The sequence below is a fragment of the Pteropus medius genome, unplaced genomic scaffold (assembly GCF_902729225.1).
Source record: "Pteropus medius unplaced genomic scaffold, Ma_sr-lr_union100, whole genome shotgun sequence".
Lineage (NCBI taxonomy): Eukaryota > Metazoa > Chordata > Mammalia > Chiroptera > Pteropodidae > Pteropus > Pteropus medius.
The window spans coordinates 16620449-16631424 of record NW_024349799.1 but is presented as its reverse complement, the minus strand read 5'-3'; the positions used below and the strand labels follow the sequence as shown (position 1 = coordinate 16631424).

Genomic DNA, 10976 nt, shown 5'->3' with positions numbered 1-10976 from the left:
TCTGGGGAAAAAGGGAGTGTTTAGCTGAGTAACTGACATGTAATATACCTGAAAGATAAGTAGGGGCAAGCCAGCTAAAGAAGGAGCAGAGGGAGAAAGATACTAGGCAAGAGCAACAACAAGTGAGAAAAGCTGGAGGCGAGAAATTGTGACTTTTCAGTCCAGCATTGCGGGCTAGAGGAATGTGAGTAGAGGGAGTCAAACATATGGTGACTGAAAGAAATTTGACTTTGGGTGGTAAACACAATGTAATATACTTATGCTGTATTATTGAATTGTACACTTGAAACCTGTATAATTTTATTAACTAATGTCACTCCAATAAATTTTTTTAAATTAAGTTTATTGGGGTAACATTGGTTAATGCAATTATATAATTTTCAGATGTACATTATCATTTGACATCTGTATAGTCTATTGTGTATTTACCACCCAAAGTCCAGTTTCCTTCAGTTACCAATATTTGATCCCTTTTACCCACTTCGCCCTTCCCCTAAACCCTATATTTGACCCCTTTTACCCAGTCTACCTCCCCCCTCATCCCCCATCCCACTAGTAACCACTAGTCTATAGTCCTCTGGTAACCACTAGCCTATAGTCCATGTCCATGAGTCTCTGTTTCTCCTGCTCATTTGTTACTTTTAGGTTTATATTCCACACATAAGTGATATCATGCGATTTCAGCTTTATCTGTCTGGGTTATTTCGCTTAGCATGATTATCTCGAGGTTCATCTGTGTTGTCACAAACAGCAGTATTTCATCTCTTCTTATGGCTGAGTAATATTCCATTGTATACATGTACCACAGCTTCTTTACCCAGGCAGCTATCATAGGACACTTCAGTTGCTTCCATGTCCTGGCCACTGTGAATAATGCCTATATGAACATCGATGTGCAAATATCTTTTTGGATATGGGTTTTCAAGTCTTTGGGTTAAATACCAAGTAGAGGGATTGCTGGATCATGTGGTAGATCAATTCTGAGTTTTTTGAGGACGCTCCATACTGTTTTCCATAGTGGCTGTACCAATTTGCAATCCCACCAGTAGTGTATGAGGGTTCCTTTTTTTCCACATCCTCTCCAACATTTATTGTTACTTGTCTTGTTGATTATAGCTATTGTAACAGGTGTGGTTTTGATTTGCATTTCCCTAATAGCAATGTTGAGCATCTCTTCAAATATTTGTTGGCCATTTATATGCCCTCTAGGGAGAAGTGTCTGTTCAGGTCCTCTGCCCATTTTTTGACTGGATCGTTTGTTTTTTGTTGTTATTAAGTTGTATGAGTTCTTTCTATATTTTTTGGATATTAACACCCCAATAAATTTAATTAAAAAAAACTTAAATGTTCAAAACTACAAGGAATGTTTTAAAAATAATTGATACCTAACTTATAGAATATTATTCGATAATTAAAAATTTTAAATTTACCAGTTAATTACAAAGTAAAGCATATAGAATTGTATCTCTGTAATGATATTTAAGTGTTTTTGAAAACATATGTATAGAAAAAAACTGGAAAAATACAACAAAATGTTAACACAAACAGATGTCTATAAAAAAAGAGAAGGTAAGTGTATTCAAGCATGGGAGAATGGAAATGAATTATGAGGCTGTTCCAATAGTACAGATAAAGTATAATGTTAGCCTGATCTAGGATATGACAATTGTGACAAGAATTGATGAATAAGAAAGAGAAATAATCTATAAGACTTTTTGAAAGACTAGATGTTGATGATGAGAGGTAAGAGCGAATGAATGAAAACTCAGGTTCATGACTGGAGAATCTGAATCTCTTTTACTGAGAAATGGGAAATTAAAGGAGGAGGGCCCTGGGAGAGGAGCAGGGTAAGAGCATGAGTTTTTTGGGATCTGCTAGTTAAAATGCATGTGATACATCCAAGAAAGATAATCATTAAGCAACTGGGTACACAGTTTTATAGATTAGAGAGTTACCAACACCTGAATTTTAAAGGGTAATTGAAGCCTTTTGAGTTGTTGCATTTTTCTTGGTGGGAAATGTAGAATTATAAAGGAACAGTGTTTAGGAAAAAGCCCTGGAGCCTCTTCATGTGAGATACTGACGAAGCAGGAGCCAATTACAGTTACTGAGGATGTCTGGACAGGTAGGTATGAGGAAAACCAATAAATTTTGTGTCTCATAAGCTAATAGATAAGTGTTTTTGAAAGGCTGGAGTATTGTTACTTGTTAAAGAGAAGTGAAGAAAATAAGGCATTTTCCATCATATAGATTCTGATTTTAGAGATGTGGAGTATAGGGATTGTAATTATTATGATGAGATTGATATAAATTATTTTTGCAGACCTTCTAACACACCAGATATCACAAAAATATGTAAATTTTAAATTCAGGTTTTAATGAACACTATTATTTCTTGTTCTGTTCTAAAGACACTGAAGACATCTATGGCAGGAAGGAATAAAACTGTCATCTCAGAGTTCTTCCTCCTAGGCCTGCCGATTGAGCCAGAGCAGCAAAACCTGTTCTATGCTCTGTTCCTGGCCATGTATCTTACCACCGTCCTGGGGAACCTCCTCATCATTGTCCTGATTCGCCTGGACTCCCACCTCCACACGCCCATGTATTTGTTCCTCAGCAATTTGTCCTTCTCTGATCTCTGCTTCTCCTCTGTCACAATGCCCAAGTTGCTGCAAAACATGCAGAGCCAAGACTCATCCATCCCCTATGCAGGCTGCCTGACACAAATGTACTTCTTCCTGTTTTTTGGAGACCTAGAGAGCTTTCTCCTTGTGGCCATGGCCTATGACCGCTATGTGGCCATCTGCCTCCCCCTGCACTACACCACCATCATGAGCCCCAAGCTCTGTCTCTCTCTGGTGGTACTTTCATGGGTGCTGACCACACTGCATGCCATGTTACACACTCTTCTCATGGCCAGATTGTATTTTTGTGCCAACAGCGTGATTCCTCACTTTTTCTGTGACATGTCTGCTCTGCTGAAGCTGTCCTGCTCTGACACTCGAGTTAATGAGCTGGTGATTATTTTCATGGGAGGGCTCATTCTCGTCATCCCATTCCTACTCATCATCATGTCCTATGCACGAATCGTGTCCTCCATCCTCAAGGTCCCTTCTGCTAGAGGTATCCGCAAGGCCTTCTCCACCTGTGGCTCCCACCTCTCCGTGGTGTCACTGTTCTACGGGACAGTTATTGGTCTCTATTTATGTCCATCAGCCAACAATTCTACTGTTAAGGAGACTGTCATGGCTGTGATGTACACTGTGGTGACGCCCATGCTGAACCCCTTCATCTACAGCCTGAGGAACAGAGACATGAAGGGGGCCCTAGGAAGAGTCTTTTGTAAAAAGATATTTTCTTGATATCTATGATGGTAATACTTGAGCTTTTTACATAATTTTATTCAGCAGATATATTAATATTGGAGTATTATTCCAGTTATTTTTCTTCATGGAAACTTCAGTTAAAATAACATATTATATAATTGTTTAATATATGAAAGAGATGAATTGGAATTGCATAGTTGAACTAATGAAGAGGGTCTTTGTGACCTCTGGCTAGGCCTTCCTTTTTGTCTTCCCTAGGGGACCCTGGAAAAGTGTAGTTTAAGGAGTACTATTGTAAATGATCTTCATGTCTTACATTCTTAACTCATTTATTACAGAATATTATTTTTTAAATCAGAACTCTGCTTTGATTGTGGTATTTTAAAATAATTTTCTATACTCTTAGTTCAGTGCTAAATAAAACCCAAACATCAACATCCCAGCATCTCTCTAAATGCTTCCTACATACCTCTCCCTGCACAAGTTTCAGATATTTTATCTGTAAACCATTTCCTCCGCGCTGACTGATTTTCATGTCTACTTTGTGTTTTCTGACCTGGCATGACCTGAAACTGATTTTTCTAACTCTTTTACTACAAGAGTTTATTTTGTCTTTATCTGAGAATAATGAATACCTAGGGGCCCAAAACTTTATTTCTCCAGGAATGGAGAAAGAAGCTAGAAGTTGGTATACAAGTTCAAATTTGAAGGATGCTTCTCTTTTCTTTGGTAGTTTGGACTTCGTAAAAGAACTTTATATCCATGTTTTGATTCTAAACTTCTGGTAATTCAAAGGAAACGTAGACAATATAATGACCATTTCACAGACTGAAAAATATAGCGCTTAATAACTTGCCAATTCACACAGCGTGTCAATTGCTGAGTCTATGTAAGATCACAGACTATGTGATTCTATGGGTTCTTCTCATTTTTTTTCAACTTCAATAAGAAAGAGAGCACTCATTAAAAAAAACAAAAACAAAAAAAAAACACCAACCTCTTAGTCCATTTGTGCCATGGATTAGGTTTCCAACCCTGGTCCATTTGTATCTTTTATTGCCCCCTCTAAGTGATGGCATCCAAACCCACCACGTTAATCTTTTCATAAATTAAGGCGACCTCCACATCTCCATCTGCAGTCCAGACCTTTCTCTAGAGCTCCCAGCTATTATTCTCATCTGCCCAGTAGATATCTCCACTTGAGGGTCTATGAGCAGTTCAATCTCAACATGTACAACATTAAACTCTTTATGTTCCCCCAAGTCTGCTGTTTTTAAACCCCAGCTTTATTGAAATATAATAGACCATTAGTTGCTCATGTTTACATTGTACAATTCAATGAGTTTTTTCAATTATGGTTAGCATACAATAATACATTCGTTTCAGATGTACAGCATAGTGATTAGAGCTCAAGTGATCACCCCACTAAATCTAGTACTCCTCTTCCCCCTTACATATTTATTACAACATTGTTGACTATTTTCCTTATCCTATGCTTATATCTCCATGACTATTTTGTAACTATCAATTTGAATTTCTTAATCCTTTTGCCTTTTTTCACCATTCTCCCAACCCCCCTCCTGTCTAGTAGCCCTCAAAATATTCTCTGTATCTATGAATTTGTTTCTGTTTTTTGTTGTTATTGTTGTTTATTTTCTTTAGATTCTGCATGTATGTGAAATCATGTGGTATTTGTCTTTTTCTATCTGACTTACTTTATTCAGCGCGATACCCTCTAGGTCCATTAAGGCAATATCTTTTTCCATTCCCTCCTGTTTAGTTTGTGTGTCTCTTTTAATCTGAAGTGATTCTTTTGTAGGCAGCATATGTAGGGGTCTTATTTTCTTATCCATTCAGCCACCCTATCCTTTTGTTGGAGCACTTAATTCTTTTCCATTTGAGGTAGTTGTTGATAGATATGTAGTTACTACCATTTTTTATTCATGATTTTGATACATGTTTTTTCTTCTAAAAGAAGTCCCTCCAACATTTCCTGTAATAGTGGCTTGGTGTTGATGGCTTCCTTTAGCTTATTTTTGTCTGGTAAGCTCTTTATCTGTCCTTCAACTCTAAATGATAGCTTTGCTGGGTAAAATATTCTTGGCTATAGATCCTGGGTTTCCATCACTTTGAATATTTTGTGCCAAGCCCTTCTGTCCTGCACATTTTCTTTTGAGATATCAGCTGCCAATCTTATGGGTGCTCCCTTGTAAGTAACTAACTGTTTTTCTCTTGCTACTTTTAAGATTCTCTCTTTGTATTTAATCTTTGGCATTTTAATTATAATTTGTCTTGGTGTGGGCCTCTTTGGATTCCTTTTTCTTGGGACTCTCTGAGCTTCCCGGGGTTATATGTCTATTTCCTTCACAAGGTTAGGAAAGTTTTCATCATTATTTCTTCAAATAGCTTTTCCACTTGTTCTCCCTCTCCTCCTTCAGGTACCTCTGTTACACAGATTTTTTACACTTAATTTTGTTCCAAAGACTCCTTAAATTATTATTATAGTCTTGGATTCTTTTTTCTTGCCATTTTGATTGGGTGACCTTGGCTTCCCCATCCTCTATATTTGTGGCTTGATATTCTTCTTCATCCACTCTGTTGATTCCATCTAATATACTCTTCATCTCAGATAACACAGGCTGGAGCTAAAATTGGCCTGCTGCTGAACCCCTCTCAGGACTGTGCTTCTGGACACTTACTACACAAAGCCACCAAGAGACTTAGGCACTTTGCTTAGTACATAGAAACAGACACAGAAAGACAGCCATTTCCATTTTTTTGTTTTTTATTTCTTTGTTAAAGTTCTCACTGAGTTCATCTACTCTTTCCCCAAGTTCTTTGAACATCTTTATAACCAGTGTTTTGAACTCTGCATCTGTTGGATTGCTTGACTCCATTATTCCTGAATTTCTGTTCTCTTCTCTCGTATGGTTTCTGCTTCTTTGTCTTCTCATTTTGGCTGTCTTTCTGTGTCTGTTTCTATGTACTAAGCAAAGTGCCTAAGTCTCCTGGTGGCTTTGTGTAGTAAGTGTCCAGAGGCACAGTCTTGAGAGGGGTTCAGCAGCAGGCCAATTTTAGCTCCAGCCTGTGTTCCTCTGGGGCCACCTGTTAAGATTCAGCAAGCAATCCAAAGATGCTGTGCTTGTAGTTCCCTCAAGAAACCACACCAGAACCAGAGGTCAGTTGCCACCAGTGTGGGTCTTGGAGCTTGCTCTGCAACTTGCACAGGACTCGTTAAACATACAATTGGATATGGTTTGGGCGGGGTCGCGTGTTGGGGGAGGCGGAGTTTCAGGGATTCCTCTGGAGGGAGCGACCTCTGATATCCAGTTCGATGATGTCTCCACTGTGGTGGCATTGCGATGGCACACTGGGAGGGGAGAGAGCTCTACAGAGGAACAATGGATACCGCCAGCACTTCTGCCCTGGAGGAAGCCTTGCCTCCAGTCCTCACTCCAACAACTCAGAGTTCCCATGTAAGTCCCTGGTGCCCCCCCACGACCCCCAGCACTCCACCCGGTGCTGGTGCTCAGAGCAAGTGAGTCCATCACTGTAAAAATCTGCTTGTGGACACGACCTCTTTAAGAGGTGTCTGCAGCTGCTGGCTGCTGCTGCCGTAACCTCTGTCCCACTCAGCCACTGGGGACCAGGCAGCCCTGCAATTTCACCCCGTCCTACCTCCGCCCATTGCAGGGTGATTTTTTATTTCTCTCCCTAGTTGTAGAACTTATTCGTCTAGACCCCAGGAGACTACTTGCTGTTTGCTCCGTTTCCATCACAATTTTGATGTGGTCTTAAGAGCAGATGAGCAAAACCTCTGTGGGGAGCCACAGCCAGAACCGCTGTAGAATGTAAGGGGTTAAAAACCAAGTGTACTTAAGAAGGTTGTCTGGGAGGCAACTGTTCACATAGCAATCACTGCAAATTCTTTGCTATAGTTTAGCAGAGAGTTCTGAGTTGTGAGAACTTCATTGTTCTGCAGGATAAGTAATTTGGCTGACCTTGGGTCTTGACTGCTGTTTTCTCATAGCGATGCTATAAGTAGTGTGTTCTAAATAAACTCGAGGCCACAGTCCATAATCTGTGTGCCCTCCTGCAACTTTGTCTGTCTTCTTTCTTTTCTTAGTCCCCGCTCCCTCATTCAGGGAACTGGTTTGCCTTGCACGACTGGCTCCAGCAAACCTCTATCATCTATGCTGTTTCGACTTCTCTCTCAAGTCTGCTTTTTGTCCCTTATTCTACACCTTAATTTTTAAAAAATTTAATTATATATTTTATTTAACCTGATATATCTGAAATACTATCATTTCAACATGTAATCGATAGCCAAAATTATCAATGAGATATTTTACATTCTTTTTATTATTCCGAGCCTCTGAAATGTTGTGTGTATTTTCTCAGATCTGCTACCAACCTTTCATCTGAATGACTTGATCTGTGTTCAGATCTTATCACCAAGATGGCTGAAATTCAATTTCTGGGACTGAGTTATTCCAAATCTGCCTAAAAACTTTTCCAGTAACTGACTTGAAGTGCCAGTGTTTCAGTTGAAATCAATAATTGTTAAATACAATGAAAAGTTGAGGTCCCCGATGGCACTGGCCATAAAATTTTAAGGCTTAGCAGCCACAGGTGGCTAGAGGGGCAGAATGGACCGTTTCCACCATGATGAAAAGTTCTTTTGGATCTGTATGTCTTAATTTTTTTTTACATACAATATAAATGTTTTCTTAACAGTCCAAGGTCATCCCTATAAGCCAAGTGGTCAACCCAGACATCCAGGACCCAGACACAAAGTCAGTGCAGCCTCTGAGGCTCAGCTTTGACTCCAATAGAGTGAGCACGTCACCCTCACACACAAGGCCTTTCATGTTGCGGATGATGGAGCAGCTCCTGTCGTCCATGAATTCCATGCATACCTGAGTGCACTGTCCCTGGGATCCGGTCCTGCCCAGCACCTTGGTGACCCTGGCTAGCTTGATAGGTTGCACACGACTGGTATCCATAATGGTGGTAAGGCAGCGGTCCCACGAACTACATACCTTAATTTTTGATGTCACCTTCCACCCAGTTACCCAAGCAGCCACTTCTGTAAATGTACATATGTTATACAAAAGTAGATTATAGTTCATATAATCTTGCATATACATTTTCATTTAATATTGTATATCCTAAAATATTTTATTATTCTCTATTAGTAATACTAGTTGCTGTAATGGATAAATTCTGAAATCTCAGTGGCATAATACAACAGAAATATCAGTGGAAAAATTTTTTAAAATTAATATTTAAATGAAATCACTTTCCTCCACATTAGAAAAATCCAATAGAAAAAGCAATGAAAATAGATCTGATTTTTAATAGCAATGAAAATTAGGTGCAAGAACTAAAAGAAGAAAACATTAAAACTTTACTGAAATATATAAAAGAATAACACAATAAATGGACATAATACAATGACTCTGGAAAGGGTGCCTCATTTTAACAGCTTTTTGAAGAGTAACTTTTACATGATAAAATCGATCAATTTATATTTGTGCATTTTGATGAACTTTGAAACCTCAATATTTTAACACAGTTCTCAAATACATTCAATGCAATCCAAATCAAATTCTCAATGGAATTATTTTGTGATGTAAGCTTGACATATTTTACCACATAAAAGAAGCTTTTCTAGGACAAAGATAACAATTTGAAAGAGAAGTGAGACCATAACATACCTAACAGATACAAGATTAAAATTCAGAATATATAAAGGACTCCTACAAATGATATAAGAATAAAACAAACAACTGAATAGGAAAATGTACAAAGAATATTAATAGAAAATTCATAAAAAATAAACAATGTGAAAAGATGTTCAACTTCAATGTTAATTGGAAAAAAAGGTGAAAAAACAAGTGATAAATGAGTGACTACGTAATTGATAAATTTATAAATTATTGACATTCTATGTTAATAGCAAGGATGTGGGAATAAGAGCACTCATGCACATTTCAATCTTCTTGAAGTATAATTTACATATAAGAAAATGCATTCATTTTAAGTGTACAGTTCATTGAGTTTTGACAGTTACAAACATCCATGTAACCTGAACCCCAATCCATATCTAGAATAATTCTATTACCTCACAATTCACTGTGACCACTAGCAACCAATCTCTCATTTTCTACTACTGATCTGATCTCTATCTTTCAGATTTCTATCACTATAGATTAGATTTGCCTGATTTTAGATTTCATATAAATGAAACAGTAAGTTCTTTTTAATTTTTATTTTTCAATTAGAATTGACATTTAATATTATTTTATGTTGACTTCAGGTGTACAACATCATGGTTATACATTTATATAATTTACACAATGATCTTCCTGATTAGTCTAGTACCCACCTAGCACTATAAACCATTATTACAATATTACTGACCATTAGTCTAGTACCCACCTGGCACTATAAACCATTATTACATTATTACAATATTACAATACAATATTATATATTTCTTATGCTATACTTCACATCCCCATGACTATTTTGTAACTACCAATTTGTACTTCTTAATTCCTTCAGCTTTTTTACCCAACCCCCAACCCCTCCATCCATCTGGCCATCACCAGTTTGTTCTCTGTTATCTGTTAAATCTGTTTTCATTTTGTTTGTTTGGTTCTTTTGTTCTTTAGATTCCACATATGGTATTTGTCTGTCTCTGTCTGACTTATTTCACTTAGCATAATACCCTCTAGGTCCACCTATGTCACTGCAAATGGTAAGGTTTCATTTTTTTGTGTGGCTGAGTAATATTCCATTGTATACATGTACCACCTCTTCTTTATCTAATTGTCTATTGATGGACACTTAGGTTGCTTCCATATCTTGGCTATAGTAAATAGCGCTGCAATGAACATAAGGGTGCATATATCTCTTTGAATTAGTGTTTTGGTTTTCTTTGGGTAAATACCCAGAAGTGTAATTGCTGGGTCATAAGGTAGTTCTATTTTTAATTTTTTGAGGAACCTCCATATCGTTTTCCATAGTGGCTGTACCAATTTGCAATCTCACCAACAGTGCATGAGGGTTCCCTTTTCTCCACATTCTCACAAGCGTTTGTTATTTTTTGATTTATTGATGATAACCATTCTGACAGGTGTGAGGTGATATCTTACTGTGGTTTTAATTTGTGTTTCTCCGATGATTAGTGATGTTGACCATCTTTTCTTATGTCTGTTGTCCTCTTTGGAGAAATGCTTATTCAAGTCCTCTGCCCTTTTTTCAATTGGATTGTTTGGGGGGGGTTTTGGTGTTAAATTGTATGAGTTCTTTATAAATTTTGGATATTAATCCTTTATCAGATGTATAATAGGCAAATATTTTCTCCCATTCAGTAGGCTGTCTTTTTGTTTTGTTGATGATTTCCTTTGTTGTGCAAATCTTTTTAGTTTGATATAGTCCCATTTGTTTATTTTTTCTTTTGTTTCCATTGCTCAAGAAGATGTATCAGAAAAAATATCATTAAGAACAATGTCAGAGATTTTACTGCCTATGTTTTCTTCTAGGAGCTGAGTATGTTTTCTTTTGTATATAGTGTCTTTAGCTTTGCAGAATGTTTTGTAGATTTAGCTATATAATTCTGTGTATCAGTAGTTTGTTTCT

At 37.5% G+C, this 10976-nt stretch overlaps 1 protein-coding gene across 1 annotated transcript; it reads left to right on the top strand.

Annotated features, from left to right (window-relative positions):
- The first annotated feature begins 2019 nt into the window (after nt 1-2019).
- LOC120621176 (olfactory receptor-like protein DTMT) lies at nt 2020-3362 on the top strand. Its single transcript, XM_039886532.1, has one exon. It carries the CDS (start codon nt 2379-2381, stop codon nt 3360-3362), a length of 984 nt encoding a protein of 327 aa, XP_039742466.1. The 5' UTR covers nt 2020-2378.
- Nucleotides 3363-10976: the final 7614 nt, after the last annotated feature.

What these genes read in the sequence shown, in the direction of transcription:
- LOC120621176 (XM_039886532.1), top strand. Translation starts at nt 2,379, where the DNA reads ATGAACACTATTATTTCTTGTTCTGTTCTAAAGACACTGAAGACATCT.